This window comes from Engystomops pustulosus, chromosome 4 (genome assembly GCF_040894005.1).
Source record: "Engystomops pustulosus chromosome 4, aEngPut4.maternal, whole genome shotgun sequence".
NCBI lineage: Eukaryota > Metazoa > Chordata > Amphibia > Anura > Leptodactylidae > Engystomops > Engystomops pustulosus.
Genome location: NC_092414.1, coordinates 17,908,080 through 17,927,015, shown reverse-complemented (window position 1 = coordinate 17,927,015; position 18,936 = coordinate 17,908,080). Strand labels below are relative to the sequence as shown.

General features: G+C 42.8%; 1 protein-coding gene across 1 annotated transcript; it reads left to right on the top strand.

Moving 5' to 3' along the window:
* The first annotated feature begins 1,163 nt into the window (after positions 1-1,163).
* LOC140126189 (hepatitis A virus cellular receptor 1 homolog) lies at positions 1,164-17,093 on the top strand. Its single transcript, XM_072145375.1, has 7 exons — positions 1,164-1,672; positions 9,627-9,959; positions 10,301-10,360; positions 12,169-12,248; positions 12,488-12,599; positions 13,846-13,882; positions 14,239-17,093. Exons 1-7 carry the CDS (start codon positions 1,624-1,626, stop codon positions 14,315-14,317), a joined length of 750 nt encoding a protein of 249 aa, XP_072001476.1. The 5' UTR covers positions 1,164-1,623; the 3' UTR covers positions 14,318-17,093.
* The last annotated feature ends 1,843 nt before the right edge of the window (positions 17,094-18,936 follow it).

The window sequence follows — 18,936 nt, the reverse complement described above, 5'->3', positions numbered from 1 at the left end:
GTCTTACTTAAGGACACCAGATTCTAGAAGTCACAAGATTCTCAAGGTTTTCTTAAAGAAGCCGGTCCCCGGCCGATACATATGTGATTCATTGTGGAAACCAGAACTTCCTCCTGAAATTGAGTGTGACACACAGTCGTACCCGGACCACCCTCCCTGCATGCAGAGGACATGAGCGACAGGGGTGTCCTTCACAATTTTATGAGGACAATCTTACTCCTTGGATTCTATGGTCCCTATTTTTTAGCGAGCGGTTGTAGCCACAGACTGGTGAACTTTATAGAAATGACATTTATGTAGGAGGGCGACAGCTAAGAAGCCTGAGTGTGCCTAAGGGGACTTGGTGGTTACGGTTTAGTAATGTCACACCCCAGGACTGTGTCAGTCATGACAAATCGCTCTACAGGATTCCAAATATTAGAAAAAAACAACGGGGGACATTAATCATAGTGGGGTCTCAGGTTCGCCTGTTTTTGCGCCTGGTTTGCTCTTCTTTTTGGCTCCTGATCTATGATGGATCTGGTTCTGCCTTAGTAAATGCACTTTGGATTTGTCTCATGTCCCATTCATTTGCGCCTAAATTAGCGCCAAATTTGGCGCAATTGTTAGATCTCATTTGTGAGCAATAATGAAAGGAGACTGAGAAAATGTGACAGAACGTTCAGGGCTTCATCTCTGCACAAAAAAAATATCATTATGATGCAAATGCAGGGACTAAAAGTGACAGAGATGGAAAAAAAAAAAAAAAAATTCTTGCTGAAATGAGTCTTTTCCCTTTTTATTGTAATTTACATGAAATGGAGACTGATAATATTCTCAGATCTGTACAATAAGACAATAATCACTCCCAGAGATGATCCCATAGACAATGATGAAGTCCTTACTGGAGAAATTTTGCATTTTAAAACTGCTCCGAAGTATTTTCCATGTTACATAGAGGTTATTCTTCATTTGGGAACCTAAAATGTCTGTTTTTAGTAATGAAAAGGGAAGTTTTTTGGAAGTGCACCTGCTCAGAGCAGGTGCATTTTCTGCGCCTATTTTGTGCCTTTTTAGGCGCACTTTTGTGATAGATCCCGTGCAAACATCTGTTTAGGACGCACTCACTATGTCAGATAAGGCGCAGAGACTCAAAACCACTACGTGCCGAACTTTGCCGTGCGCCAGAAATGGCGCATAAATGCGCCTAATTAACGAGATGCGCCAGATTTTAGCGTTAAAAGACGCTCAAAACAGTCTAACTGACTATGATTAATGTCCCCCAACATATTTATAATGAAACATACAAGTGTGATTGTCCCATCCTTGGGTTAGAGTTACGGAAACAGCCAAGCACAGTGCCTCCGCGGTGACCTGATGGAAACAATCCGAACGACGGATAAACCTAGGGGGAGACTTAATGCACACACAGGCCGGTGTCCATAGCACGACGTCATGTCATGTATGAAGTGTTTTGCTTTCTCGGTGGGCTCCTTATGGTTATCACCCTATCAGGACTGCGATGTGCGTGACTCATTTACCACACAAAGGTTTTCTTTCATTTCCTTCTAGAAAAGCAGAACCACGTACATAGATCAGCAGTCGTCTAAGAAACCGGATCAGTGATCAGCAGCGCCACAAGAAATGAGTCTCCTGTGTGTTAGACTCTGCTTATATGTAATATTTACCACAGGTAAGTCACCAAATCATCATTCTATCTCATATCTATCTTGGGGGTCATTAATCATAGGGGATCTCAGGTTCGCCTGTTTTTGCGCCTGGTTTGCTCTTCTTTTTGGCTCCTGATCTATGATGGATCTAGTTCTGCCTTAGTAAATGCACTTTGGAATTGTCGTATGTCCCATTCATTTGCGCCTAAATTTGTCTCAAATTGTTAGATCTCATTTGTGAGCAATAATGAAAGGAGACTGAGAAAATGTGACAGAACGTTCAGGGCGTCATCTCTGCACAAAAAAACTATCATTGTGATGTAACTGCAGGGACTAAATTATAATAAAAAAAGGCAAAGACTCATTTCAGCAAGAATTTTTTTTTTTTTTTTTACATCTGTAACTTTTAGTCCCTGCAGTTACATCACAATGATAGTTTTTGTGCAGAGATGACGCCCTGAACGTTCTGTCACATTTTCTCAGTCTCCCTTCATTATTGCTCACAAATGAGATCTAACAATAGCGCCAAATTAGGCGCTAATTTAGGGGCAAATGAATGGGACATGCGACAATTCCAAAGAGCATTTACTAAGGCAGAACCAGATCCATCATAGATCAGGAGCCAAAAAGAAGAGCAAACCAGGCGCAAAAACAGGCGAACCTGAGACCCACTATGATTAATGTCCCCCCATAATGTACAGGAAACAGAGACTGATAATGTTCTCAGATCTGTACAATAAGACAATAATCGCTCCCAGAGATGATCCCATAGGAAATTATGAAGTCGTTACTGGAGAAATTTTACATTTTAAAACTGCTCCGAAGTATTTTCCATGTTGCATAGAGGGAATTCTTCATTTGGGAACCTAAAATGTATGTTTTTAGTAATGAAAAGGGAAGTTTTTTGGAAGTGGACCTGCTCAGAGTAGGTGCATTTTTGCGCCTTGTTTTGTGCCTCTTTAGGTGCAAATTAGTGATAGATCCCGTGCAAACATCTGTATAGGAGGCTCTCACTATGTCAGATAAGGCGCAGGGACTCAAAACCACTAAGTGCCGAACTTTGCCGTGCGCCAAATTAACAAGATGCGCCAGATTTTTGCGCTAAAAGATGCTCAAAACTGTCTAACAGACTATGATTAATGTCCCCCATCTATCTATCCATCTCATATCTACCTATCTATCTCATATCTACAGTATCTATCTATCTATCTATCTATCTATCTATCTATCTATCTATCTATCCATCTCATATCTATCTATCTATCTCCTATCTATCTATCTCATATCTATCTATCTCATATCTATCTATCTCATATCTATCTCTTTCTCTCACCGTTTTTAAACCATTTTTGCAATTAAATGCCAAACTAGCCGCGCAGCAAAAATAACTAGGTTTCCCTTATCTATCCCACCAATCCAGCTGTTTTGTTGCGCCTGTTTTCATTCAGGCGCACTTCAGCCCGAAGGTGGCGTTAACTGATAAGTAACACTGAGCCCCTGTGCAGAGCAGCTCATCCCCAGCAGCCGAGCTCAGCCAGACACTGCAGACACTAGTACACACATTACAGACACTGCAGACACTAGTACACACATTACAGACACTGCAGACACTAGTACACACATTACAGACACTGCAGACACTAGTACAGACATTACATACACTGCAGACACTTGTACAAACATTCATACACTGCAGACACTAGTACAGACACTACATACGCTACAGACACTAGTACAGACATTACATACACTGCAGACACTGGTACAGACAATACAGACAGTGCATGCACTAGTACAGACATTACAGACACTGCAGATACTAGTACACACATTACATACACTGTAGACACTTGTACAGATAATACAGACACTGCAGACACTAGTACAGACATTACAGACACTGCAGACACTAGTACAGACATTACATACACTGTAGACACTAGTACAGACATTACAGACACTGCAGGCACTAGTACAGACATTACATACATTGTAGACGCCTGTACCGATAATACAGACACTGCAGACACTAGTACAGACATTACAGACACTGCAGACACTAGTACAGACATTACATACACTGCAGATACTAGTACACACATTACATACACTGCAGACACTAGTACAGACATTACATACACTGCAGACACTGGTACAGACAATACAGACAGTGCATGCACTAGTACAGACATTACAGACACTGCAGATACTAGTACACACATTACATACACTGTAGACACTAGTACAGACATTACAGACACTGCAGGAACTAGTACAGACATTACATACACTGCAGACATTGGTACAGACATTACATACACTGCAGACACTAGTACAGACATTACATACACTGCAGACACTAGTACAGACGTTACATACGCTACAGACACTAGTTCAGACGTTACATACACTACAGACACTAGTACAGACATTACAGACACTGCAGACACTAGTACAGACATCACATACACTACAGACACTAGTACAGACATTACATACACTACAGACACTAGTACAGATAATACAGACATGAGTGCAGACATAACATACACTGCAGACACTAGTACAGATAATACAGACACTAGTACACACATTACATACACTACAGACACTAGTACAGACATTACATATACTGCAGATACTAGTACACACATTACATACACTGTAGACGCCTGTACAGATAATACAGACACTGCAGACACTAGTACAGACATTACAGACACTGCAGACACTAGTATAGACATTACATACACTGCAGACACTGGTACAGATAATACAGACACTGCATGCACTAGTACAGACATTACAGACACTGCAGATACTAGTACACACATTACATACACTGTAGACACTTGTACAGATAATACAGACACTGCAAACACTAGTACAGACAGTACATACACTGTAGACACTAGTAGAGACATTACAGACACTGCAGGCACTAGTACAGACATTACATACTCTGCAGACATTGGTACAGACATTACATACACTGCAGACACTAGTACAGACATTACATACACTGCAGACACTAGTACAGACGTTACATACGCTACAGACACTAGTTCAGACGTTACATACACTACAGACACTAGTACAGACATTACAGACACTGCAGACACTAGTACAGACATCACATACACTACAGACACTAGTACAGACATTACATACACTAGTACAGATAATACAGACATGAGTGCAGACATAACATACACTGCAGACACTAGTACAGATAATACAGACACTAGTACAGACATTACATACACTGCAGACACTAGTACAGACATTACACACACTGCAGACACTAGTACAGACATTACAGACACTGCAGACACTAGTACAGATAATACAGACATTACAGATACTAGTACAGACATTACATACACTGCAGACACTAGTACAGACATTACATACACTGCAGACACTAGTACAGACATTACAGACACTGCAGACACTAGTACAGATAATACAGACATTACAGACACGAGTACAGATAATACAGACACTGCAGACACTAGTACAGACATTACATACACTGTAGACACTAGTACAGACATTACATACACTGCAGACACTAGTACAGACATTACATACACTGCAGACATTGGTACAGACATTACATACACTGCAGACACTACATACACTGCAGACACTAGTACAGACATTACATACACTGCAAACACTGGTACAGACGTTACATACACTACAGACACTAGGACAGACGTTACATACACTGCAGACATTGGTACAGACATTACATACACTGCAGACATTGGTACAGACATTACATACACTGCAGACACTAGTACAGACATTACATACACTGCAGACACTAGTACAGACGTTACATACGCTACAGACACTGGTTCAGATGTTACATACACTACAGACACTAGTACAGACATCACATACACTACAGACACTAGTACAGACATTACATACACTACAGACACTAGTACAGATAATACAGACATTACAGACACGAGTACAGACATTACATACAATGCAGACATTAGTACAGAAAATACAGACACTAGTACAGATATTACAGAGACTAGTACAGACATTACAGACACTGCAGACACTAGTACAGACATTACACACACTGCAGACACTAGTACAGACATTACAGACACTTCAGACACTGGTACAGATAATACAGACACTGCAGACACTGGTACAAATAATACAGACACTGCAGACACTAGTACAGACATTACAGACACTGCAGACACTAGTACAGACATTACATACACTGTAGACACTAGTACAGACATTACATACACTGCAGACACTAGTACACACATTACATACACTGCAGACACTAGTACAGACATTACATACACTGCAGACACTGGTACAGATATTACATACACTGCAGACACTGGTACAGAAATTACATACACTGCAGTCACTAGTACAGATATTACATACACTGCAGACACTGGTACAGACGTTACATACACTACAGACACTAGTACAGACGTTACATACACTACAGACACTAGTATAGACGTTACATACACTGCAGACACTAGTACAGACATTACATACACTGCAGACACTGGTACAGAAATTACATACACTGCAGTCACTAGTACAGACATTACATACACTGTAGACACTAGTACAGACATTACATACACTGCAGACACTAGTACACACATTACAGACACTGCAGACACTAGTACAGACATTACATACACTGCAGACACTAGTACACACATTACATACACTGCAGACACTGGTACAGAAATTACATATACTGCAGACACTAGTACAGACATTATATACACTGCAGACACTGGTACATAAATTACATACACTACAGACACTAGTACAGATAATACATACACTACAGACACTAGTACAGATAATACAGACATTACAGACACGAGTGCAGACATTACATACACTGCAGACACTAGTACAGACATTACAGACATACATGTCTTACATGTCTCTATCTACAGTGGTTTGTAAAGGTATTCCCACACGTGGAACTAATATTTTGGTGATAGAGCAGTACACAGTATGAAGTATTTATGGACTGTAAAGAGCTTTTGCAGATTTTTGAAATGTAAAAGCTGAAAAGTGTGGTGTGCAGATGTATTCCCTTCCAGTAATCTGCACGGATGACTTCAGCTGCAGATCTGTTGGTGGACGTCTCTCCCAGATTTGCACATTTAGAGGCTGGAGGTTCCTCTTTTCTTCTTTGCACAACCTAAAGGCTGAGGGTTATTCTGTTCTTTGCACCATTGTTCCAGCTCAGTCACATCGGTTGATGAACTTCTGTGGACATTTCTGTAAAAGGGGCTCTGCTGTGCTGTGGACAGTTGTGTAAAGGGGGCGCTGCTGTGGACAGTTGTTTAAAGGGGGCTCTGCTGTGGACATTTCTGAATAGGGGGGCTCTGCTGTGGACAGTTGTGTAAAGGCGGCTCTGCTGTGGACAGTTGTGTAAAGGCGGCTCTGCTGTGGACAGTTGTGTAAAGGGGGCTCTGCTTTGGACATTTCATTAAAGGGGGCTCTGTTGTGGCCATTTCTGTAAAGGGGGCTCTGCTGTGTACAGTTGTGTAAAGGGGGCTCTGCTGTGTACAGTTGTGTAAAGAGGGGCTCTTCTGTGTACCTTCCTGTAAAGGGGGCTCTGCTTTGGAAATTTCATTAAAGGGGCATCTGCATTGGACATTTCTATAAAGAGGGCTCTGCTGTGGACATTTCTGTAAAGGGAGAGTCTGCTGTGGACATTTTATGCGAGGGGGCTCTGCTGCGGATATTTCTGTAAAGGGTGCTCTGCTGTGGACATTTTATGCGAGGGGGCTCTGCTGCGGATATTTCTGTAAAGGGGGCTCTGCTGTGGACATTTCGTTAAAAGGGTCTCTTCAGTTGATATTTCATTGAAGGGTGGCTCTGCTGTGGACATTTCTGTAAAGGGGGGCTCTGCTGTGGACATTTCTGTAAAGGGGGGCTCTGCTGTGGACATTTCTGTAAAGGGGGGCTCTGCTGTGGACATTTCTGTATAGGGGGGCTCTGCTGTGGACATTTCTGTATAGGGGGGCTCTGCTGTGGACATTTCTGTAAAGGGGGGCTCTGCTGTGGACATTTCTGTAAAGGGGGCATCTGCTGTGGACATTTCTGTAAAGGGGGCATCTGCTGTGGACATTTCGTTAAAAGGGTCTCTTCGGTTGATATTTCATTGAAGGGTGGCTCTGCTGTGGACATTTCTGTATAGGGGGGCTCTGCTGTGGACATTTCTGTATAGGGGGGCTCTGCTGTGGACATTTCTGTATAGGGGGGCTCTGCTGTGGACATTTCTGTAAAGGGGGGCTCTGCTGTGGACATTTCTGTAAAGGGGGCATCTGCTGTGGACATTTCGTTAAAAGGGTCTCTTCGGTTGATATTTCATTGAAGGGTGGCTCTGCTGTGGACATTTCATTAAAGGGGGCCAGTACGGGCTGCAGTGGTATTGTTGGGTGGAGGAGATTAGGCCTCAGGGCACAAAGTAGGTTTGGATGCTGGGGGACCCTTGGCATGTGAACAGCTCGGGGCCCATGGATCACTTAAACCACCACTGTGTGTTCAGAGGGATGTGCAGTGTTCCCTCCACAGGTAGGGGAGGATTTATTTAGGGGTATTAGGGTACAGGGAGCTGCACACGTTTTTCACACTTAATCTTTTGCGTTGCTCTATCAAATAAAATATCTAGAAAATACATTTAAACGTGTAGATGTCATGTTTAAAATAAGGACAAGTTCAAGGGCTGTGAATAAAAATCCAAAAAAAATTTAAAAAATTGAAGGTACTTACCTCACTCCCCTTGAGGTTTTGTCTTTCAGTCCGTTGTGGACACCTGTAACTGTACAGGAAGTGTCAGAGGTCACAGGAGGGAGACGGAGACATTCAACAGTCATGTGACCTTCTGTGACCACCGAGGCCATCAACAGGTCGCAGCAGTTACGGTACATGACCGCTGACGCTTCCGACCCAATCAGAAGCTTCTACATAGAACCAGAGGACAACGCGGTGGGAACATGGAGTCAGAGCGAGATCTGTTATTTTATTCCCATGCCCCCGCTCCAGCCGACCCTTTACTGGAAAACCCCTTTAATATTCAGTATTGAGCCGGTGTGTGCATATTACCACATACAAGCGCTGGACTGATGTGAGAGAAGTGCGAAACGCGGGGGAGCGAATGTGAAAATGTAGACGTGAAAAATGCATCAACAACAAAAACCACAGCAAAAGTATATCAGGTGGTAACAAGGCGCAGACACAGCACATACTGAGGGGCAGAAACGCCCATATTCACCTCACAGAAAGGAATTATGAATATATAATAATAATAATAATATAATAAAAATCTAAGACCTCATACAGACGGCTGTTGCGGGGACATATATCCGGCCACAAGTTTGCCGCTGAATATACGTCTCCATAGACGCCTATAGCGCCGGGCAAACATGCGTTAGTGTGAATATAGCCTAATATCTATCAATTTCATCTCACTCTATTTATTATCTATCTATCATCTATATCTCATAACTATCTATCCATCTCATATCTATCTATCTCATCTCAATCTATCTATCTATCTCATATCTATCTATCTATCTCATATCTATCTATCTCATATCTATCTATCTCATATCTATCTATCTATCTATCTCATATCTATCTCATATCTATCTCATATCTATCATCTATCTATCTCATATCTATCTCATATCTATCTCATATCTATCATCTATCTATCTCATATCTATCTCATATCTATCTCATATCTATCTCATATCTATCATCTATCTATCTCATATCTATCATCTATCTATCTCATATCTATCATCTATCTCATATCTATCTATCTATCTCATATGTATCTCATATCTATCCATCTATTTCATATCTATCTATCTCATATCTATCTATATCATATCTATTTATTAATCTACTTTATATATGTTATTTGATCTCTATTCTCAGGTCTGGTGGCAGCAGCAGAACATGTGACTGGACCATTGAATGGTAGAATCACGTTACCTTGTAAATATTCTGCCAAAACAACCTCAATGTGCTGGGGGCGAGGTAGATGTCCTAATTTTTGGTGTAATGATGAGATCCTCAGGACTGATGGCTACAATGTGACCTGGAGGAAATCTGACAGATACCAGTTACTGGGGCACATCAGACAGGGGGACGTGTCCCTGACCATCACTGGGGCCACCAAAGAAGATGAAGGAACCTACTGCTGCCGCGTGGAGATCCCTGGACTAGGCAATGACCTGAAAATAGAGATAAAAGTAAAGATACAAGAAGGTGAGGAGACCCTCATAGCATTTGTGTTATATATTCCAGACATCACCTTTAATAAGTTTTCCACCACCACCTTACCCCTGATAATCACTATAGGAGAAATGTTGATGGCGTTTGTGGTTTGGACTTCTCCAGATATTTGGTAGGTGCCATTGGGGCAGCAAACAGGCCATGGACAATACCTTTAAGGAGGTTTGAGTAGATAATTTCATTTTTGAGTTGAGCCCACTTTCACAAGAACCAGGCCATTGTACACAATAGCAGAAGACCCCCCAATGAGTGAACGACATCCATGAAGAACCCCCTGCAGAGGTCACTAAATTGTATTTGTTTTTATTTTTCAGTGGCTCCAAGTCCTCCTGATCCCACCAAACGTACCACCAAACCATACCACACTACTCATGGTAAGTCGGTGATGAAAAGGTAAGTTGGGCCAGGAGCGAGTAGACAATTTAGGCACCTGGTCATTGGACGAGGGTTAGAAGCTCCAGGAGGCCCTTTGCCGTAAAAGGAGATATTGCACTAAATTGACCCCATAACAATAGTCATCATAGGGAAGGGTCTACGGCTCAGCTAAAACAGATGAGGACTCAGAGGAGGCGAGAGGAGAAGTTCTGCCTCTGTTCTGCACTGTTAGTCGCGGTGATCATGCGATCTTGGAGCACGTCCACAAGGAAGGACACAGCCATCAACTTGCAAATTAGAATTCAAGTCTAAATCTTAAAAAAATATATTTGTGACATCACTAAGTACACGGTGGGTGTGTCCTCACACTGCTGTGCCCTTCAAGAGGACCTGTCACCCATAAAAAAGGCACTAGGAGCTGTTTACTAAAGTAAGCAGCTCCTAGTGCTACCCCAGATGTAGCAGTGTTACACTGCTAGCGTTATCGGAAACCTCCAATAACGCTAGCAGACACTGCCGCGCTATACAATAGGACCGCCGGACCAAGCTCCGTCGTATTCATGAAGGGGCGGGACTAGGAGGCGCTGCCTCTTCCTGTACCGCCCCTCTCACTCCATAGGAGCTTCATGTGACAGTCACTGCCTCCTAGTCCCGTCCCCTCATAAATATGCCGGACCGCTGTGAGCTTGGTCCGACGGTCCTATTGCACTTTGCGGCAGCGTCTGCTTGCGTTTTCAGAGGGTTCCGATAACGCTAGCAGTGTAAAACTACTACATATGTTGTAGCTGACAGGTCCTCTTTAAAGGGGTTTTTCCATGAAGACAAGTTAGGCCCTATCCACAGGATAGGGGCCTAACTTGCTGATCAGTGGGGGTCTCAGTGCTGAGACCCCCACATATCTCGAAAACAAGAAGTCGAACCAACCCCTCGTTGCTCCATGAAAGTAGTGGAGCTGACGACCGCGCATGACTGTTCTGCTCCATTCATCTCTATGGAGCTGAAGGAGATCGGTGAGCGCTGCGCTCGGAAATTTCCGTCAGCTCCATAGAGATGAATGGAGCAGAACGGTCATGCGCGGTCGTCAGCCCCAAAGAGATGAATGGAGCAGAACGATCATGCGCAGTCGTCAGCTCCATAGAAATGAATGGAGCAGAACGGTCATGCGCAGTCGTCAGCTCCATAGAGATGAATGGAGCAGAACGGTCATGCGCGGCCGTCTGCTCCATTACTTTCATGGAGTGTCGAGGGGGTCGGTCGGACTTCTCATTTTCACGATCTCTGGGGGTCTCAGCACTGAGACCCCCACTGATCAGCAAGTTAGGCCCCTATCCCGTGGATAGGGCCTAACTTGTCTTTGTGGGAAAACCCCTTTAAGTCTTTGCATTGAGCTGCACTACAGCCTGTCCTCTCTGTTGTAGTATCCTCCCAAACTACTCAGAGTAGAAGGGAAGGTCTGTGGGGACCTGTTGAGCAGTTCTAAGAGCACAGCAGTGTGAGGACACTCCCCCAGTGCAACAATACTGAAATATTAAAGCATTTTTCACAGTCCTGCTGCTACAAACAAATGTTTGATTACACATCTCCAGGGACAATACCAATCAGAATTCCTGAAAGTTGTTAAAGGGATAACTCCTAAAATGTATTTATTTTTTTAATATGTATTAAAATTGGTGCTGTTTTATAAGATAAGAGACATTTTTTTGAATGTTTCGAGAACAATAGGGTCATTTGTTTAGATTTTATTTTATTAATACAAATAATCAAGGATTATTGTGCCCCTATTTTAATAAAAAGTGTTTTCCCACAGGCATTGAATCTCCTTCTGTGACCCCGAAGACCATCTCTGATGACTCTTCTCTTCCCTCTACTGTGAAGCCAGCGAGTCAGGTATAGTCCAACATCAGTGACACCTGATACATGCAAAATCAAAGACCTATGTGCAGTGAGCTCCCCCTAGTGGTGACAGCAGGCAGATGTTTTTTTTAAAAAAATTAATTTTACTGAATATTTAAAGTCCGATGTTTGAAGACGTCTCCAACGACAAACTGATATTATGACACTTTGGCTAGAAATCTATTCTATAAATTATTTCTACACGATTCTAAACGTGTCTTCTCTTTCTTCAGTCATTGGAAATTGAAGATTCCTTGGCAGCCGAAAACAAACGTCCTTATATCATCGCCAGCGTTGTCGTCATTATCGTTCTGCTGATTGCGGTGGCTGCGTTATTATTGAGATGTAAGGGGTTTTTGGGGGGGCAAACTTGCAAGCAAATGGAAATGTATAAAAAAATTCATTTAAAGGGAGTGGTCCATTGCTAACCTTGCTCAGTGTCACCCTTCATGCTTCTTCTATCTTTTTGATGTCAGTGATTCTCTGCTTGACATGCGCGGCACAATTACATTCCAGCGCGTGTGCATTGAGCTGGTGCTCATTTCGAAAAATGCACATGTACCCAGAAAGTTATAGTGCGGCGCATACGCATCTTAGGAAACAAACACCATCTCAATGCACATGCGCCATCTAGTTAGCAGATTGCATATTCGAAGGTAAGGACTTTTGTGTTTTGAATAAAAATTGATCATTGGATGTTCAGCTTTTAGGAAAATGTATGTAAAGGATTATTCAAATGAATTGTTAGTTATACTCCCGGAGCACCACTCAGACACGTCGTTCCCTCCCTATCCTTAGTCCTTCCTTCCTCACCTGCTTCATTTTTGTCATCGGTAACTGCCAACTTAAAATTCTGCGCATGCGCAGCTTGCTAAATTTTTGGTGCATGCGCATCTAACTTAAGCAACATCTCAGTGCACCATCTCTTAGCAGGCTGCACACAACCATGGTTTCAAGCTGGTCCAATGGTTTTCAATTTTTAAGAACATTTATGTAAATGAGGCTGATGATACACACATCAGCCTCACATCAGGTCCTGAAATAATCGCAAATGCTAGCTTATTACTAAGCTATCAAGCACAAGCGTCAGCGTAAGATAAATATCCCCCGAAATGTTAGTTTTGCTCCCCGAGCACCAATCTGGCAGTCCTTCATAATGACCTGTATAAAATCCCGCATATGCACATTGAGCTATTGCTCTTTTCCTAAAATGTGCATGCGTCGAAAAGCAATCACGTTTTTGCTGCATGTATGGAGGATTTCAAGCATTCAAAGGAAATCTACCTTCAAAATCCATCATGATAAACCATAGATCCAGGCACCATGACTGTGCTAATTCTCTTATATTTGTTATCCATGGCCTCTTTCCTTCTACAATCAACTTTGAAAATTATGCTAATGCATCTGAAGGGCTCTGGGGGCGTTACCTGAGCTCCTGCTTGCAGCCTCACAGTGCACATGAGCACTTTGTATGGGACATGAGTAAAGACCTATGGAAATTAAAGGGGTTAGCTGGTTTATTTAATAAATTATCAGGGACATCTGAAATTAAATTTTTTACTAAAACACAACATTTTTTTCCTTTCTACAGACAGACACACTAAAAGAAAAAATAAAGACAAGTCAAGGTCAGTAATAAGTAAGACCCACAACCCCCGATCATAAAGCGATAGCAATATTCCATCACTTTATGGGTTGGAAACACCCCTTTAAGAAGTTAGTGGGCATCTATGAAATATGCGTAAAATCCATCGCTTTAATGAATGTTATGTCCTCCCTATCACATAATGACCTGAATATAGTAACCAAAGCCATGTATAGTGTGTAGTAATATAGAGCAGACCGCTAAAATTAATGCAATACCATTCACTGCCTGGAGACAAGAGGGGGCGCTGTTAGTGGAAGTTAATAGCCATTATTTTGCTAGATTCTATAAATATCAATGTGAACAACTTATTGAATCAACTAAATGTTTGTCTTGCAGAACCATCGTATCATTGGAGGGTCTGGAACGAACACCGGACCACGCGGATCAAAATATTTATACAATATATGTAAATTAAGAGTTTTCTTTCTCTGTATATACATTTTTCCTGATTCTTTTTCAACCCTTCTGTGTTTAATAAGGAGCAACAGTCGCCATATTAATTCAGGAATGGATACAGACAGCAGGGTCATAGCTGGAGGTTCAAAGGTCATGATGAATCCAGTCTGGATCTCTCAACCTCTAACCCCCCCCACCCCCTCCATCCCGGATATATTGGGGCAAATTTACTTACCCGGTCCATTCGCGATCCAGAGGCGCGTTCTGTGTGGAGGATTCGGGTCTTCCGGTAATTCACTAAAGTTGTTCCTCCGACGTCCACCAGGTGTCGCTGCTGCGGAAAATTCGGGTAAATCGCCATAAAAACACGATTCAGGCCCTTAGTAAATGACCCCCATTGTGTTCGCTAAACCAGAGCAATCTCAAAAAGGCACCAAAAGTTCAGCCAACATTAATTATAACTTATGACTACCCCTCCATGTCTCCTCTGATCCAAATTCATAAGCAGACATGGTTCCACGACCAGGAGGTCCACAGAAATCTTTAGTCAGGGGTCGATTAAGACTTCAATGACCCTTAGGTTCAGGGGCGTAACCATTGCGGTCACAGGAGATGCAACTAAAGAGCCGGCTCTTTTACGTGAACGAAGGGAGTCGGCTCCCTTCAGTGAGTGGATAGCTCACTTAACCCCACCCTAATTGGCACACCACACCCCCTTTAACCCAATAAAATTGGGTTAAAAGTTGTGTGGAATGGGGTGACTGCCTGACCTGAGACTCCCTATTAGACATGTAATAGGGAGCTGTTCATGAGCCAGAAGAGCCGGCTCTTCTTAGTGAGCGGTGCCTAATGAGCCAGCTCACTAAGAAGAGCCCTACTTCCAATCCCTAGTGCAGATTACAAGCAAGGTGGATATACAGCATATAAAATATAACTTTTACTCAAATGCTATTAAAGGGGTTATCTGGGTCTTAAAAATTACTGAGGGCCGGGCTGGGGTGGGCTATTTATGATAAACATCTACTTACCTCCTCCGGCGCCACCGATGTCCCGCGGCGCAGCCCGATGTCCGGCCAGCCAGAAGCTCCCATCGACACCATCTCCCAGCGCTTACAACGCTGAGAGATAGGGACGGATTGGAGGAGCCGGCCACATTGCGGACCGGAAGCTCCCTGCGCGCGGCTTCTGTGCCCCTGTAAACAAACAGGGGCACGGATCAGAAATGGTAAACATGGCCACTGCCACACCTGCCCTGTGACTGGGAAGGACGTGCCATACCATCACCCCTAATGAATCCCGAGGATGAGGAGAAAACGCGTCGGGAAAGTTAAACTACATAAAAAAAACTAGGGTTTTTGGTAGACGTTAAGGTGAGCAACCGGGACTGTCCTTGTAAGGACAGGAGCAATTTTGTGGGCATTAGGACTACGAGTTATAGGGACTGAAATGAAAATAATCATGGATTAAGTTTCCTCCCGAGACCCTCCAAGGAAGCTTCGCTGCATTCAGCTTCTGGCCGAGATGGACGTTGGAAGCTGAACATAAACAAAAAGAGGAACGGACCGGAGTGATGGCAGCGTGGGGCACTGGAAAGGAACCGCTGAGGTAAGTAGCGTCAATCAATGGGGGGAGGCTGCTGGACATTTAATTATTGAGGGGAACGTTCTGGACATTTCATTCAAAATATGAGGCTGCTTAATATTTAATTAGTGAGGGGAGGCTGCTGGATTGTAAATTAATAAGGGGGGTGCTGCTAGACAGTATATATGGTATATGAGTATGGCGCTGTGTATATATATGTTTGTAGGATACATATATATGCTTTACCTTGACAACCCCCCTCCCCCCTGCTCCTCTGGCTAATCTCCATTTGCCATGCTTTCTGGTCACCATGGGAAACCATATAGAAAAGCTAGAGACTACAGGAGGCTTTTTAGGAGGGGCTGTAGTAGAAGAGTGCAAGAAAATAGGACCTGGAGTGATGTCACAAGCATGTGACTCATCACATGCTGCAGTTCTTTCATTTACAAACAATCTTGTCCTGATCCATGTGAAAGGCTATGTGTTCTGTCAAAGGACCTGGAGTGATGTCACAAGCATTTGACTCATCACATGCTGCAGGTCGGCCAATCACTAACAGGCTGTCCTGATTCATAGAATTGCCAGGAAGTGCTGCCCACTTCAGAAATAGCTGAATATGATTTTCTAAGACAAGATGATAGCTATACCAGCCTATATCTACAGATAGGGAGAAGCCTGCAGCATGATACAGATATGGTTAGAATTGATGCTCTCCAGCTGTGCTAAACCTAATTTTTGTCTGTAACTTCACTTTAACCTTATAATAATTAAAAATGACACTGCATGTACCGTACCTCAATAATTATATATTTTACCCCGTTTTGTTGGGTAGCTTTTGTTATTTTGCCATTAATTTGACTTTATGGGGGTTGGTTTTTTCTGGGTATAAGATGTAGTTTTCAATGACATCATGATGGATAATATTACATCATTTGAATTCAACCATTTTGGTGGGAGAAGACTAAAAATTACAAGATTGTATTTTTTTATATTATTTTTATATATTTTGCACAATAAAATACTGTTTTCCTGTCCTTTTTAAGAAAATATATTGGTTGGTCAATGTGACAGATTTGGCTTTTTTGTGTACTTAGGAATGATTATTGGTCATTTTAGAAATTTATGAACAATAGACAAACAAAAAAAAAATAACGCATTTTTTTGTTTTACTTCTTGACCACAGAAAAGTGTAATGATATTGGTTGTTACTTTAACAATGGAATAAAATAAAATAATTTTTTTATTTCAACACTTTCTAAATAAAAACACTTATGAAATGAGGGCATTTTTTTTTACTTTATTTCACTTTTTTTTTTTATAACCCAACTAGATAACTGCACAATGCAATAAGTGGACATCAAAAAAAAACTTTCTATTTATTGGTCTTATGTATTTACTTCCATATTCTCTCTTCCTACTTGATTTGAATGTAATAGGGACTATCCCGTGGCTCCAGGTAGGTTGAATGCCCAACTTCTCGCGATTGATGCTGGCTGGCTGGACCCCTGTGTCAGGCTCCCCTATACCACCGTGGACAATGACAGAAGTCAACACCTGGGACCGGAATCTAAGTGGCACCCGGTCTTCACCAGAGCCCGCTGCAAAGCAGACTGGACTTGCTGCGGTGTGGTACCACCAGGTGGTTGCACAGATGCAACTCTCACCGCAGTGGCAGCCAAGGCGAGGTACGCAGATGTTAGGCAGAATCGTAGTCGGGGACAGGCAGGAGGTCAGGACGGGCAGCAGGTCAAGGCAGGCGGAACAGGATCAAAGTCAAACATGGAACCGGGGTCAAACGGGAAATCAAAAAACAGGCACAAGGGTACAATCTTTTTGAACGGCATAGAGAACGAATATCCGGCAGGGAATGCTTGGAGAGGCCGGCTTTTAACCATATCCTGGAATGGCCAGCACCAATCAGCGGTACGCTGGCCCTTTAAATCTTCGCGGGCCGGCGAGCACGCACCCTAGGAGTTGGGGGCATGTGCACACAGCCGCCGTAACGGGGACAGGTAAGTGATGCGAGGAGAGAGGGACCCGCGATATGGGTCCTGTATAGAACCTTGGAGTTAAAATAAGAGGCAAAACTAGAGCTGTCGTGGGGCGCTGACTGTACACTTCCCAAAGATTCAAATACTTCTGTTTAGCCAAAATAAGTTGCTTTAATGAAATTAATATAATAAATTTAGCAAAAATAAAATAAGATAAAGATAAAGCAAATGTATGTCCTTTTGCGACGCGTTTCAGGTGCTAGACCCTTTCTCAAACATAGGGCAAATGAATATTCATTGTGGGGCAATGGTGCTCCTCAGGGACAACACATAGATAGTACAGGCAGTCCCCGACTTAAGAACACATAACTAACAGGCGACACCTAGTTACAAATGCCCTGTCAGGCCACTGTGACCTCTGGTGAAGCAATGCAATGATCAACATAAGGGCAAATTCACACGACGTACATTGGATGTATATATGGCCGCAAGCTTACGGCTTTATATACGTCCCCATAAATGGTAATAGGGGCATGGAGCTCCGTACATGGGGAAAAGATAGAACACGTTGTTCCCCATTTGTTCATCTGTGCGACGTACATCCCTATGGAGAGTTGAGTGGTCAACCCTACTCCTCTCCAGCGCACCGCCGCATGCTTTCATCTGAATACGCTCCAATAGTTATGGAAGGCGTCTGCAATGAAGCTTTATTGCTAATCCTTGCTCCCATGGCCACCCAAAATTGTAAAAATCCTGTTGTTGTAGGTAAGAAAAAAAATACTGTTCCAAAGTTTTTTTTCCTTACATACAAATTCAACTTCAGAACAAACCTACAAAACCGTACATAACCTGCGGACTGCCTAAAATTTTGACATTAAGGGGGTTGTCCAGGATCCATTATTTTCATAAAAGTGGCCCCAGGTGGTGTGTAAAAACAAAAGAACTGATACTTACCTCTGTACTTACCACGGTTCCACCGCTAGTTTATTATGGTCCAGGTGAGGCTCAGCCGAGATGTCACATCAACAGTCCACATCCGCTACGGCCTACACAGTCTGTCACCGCT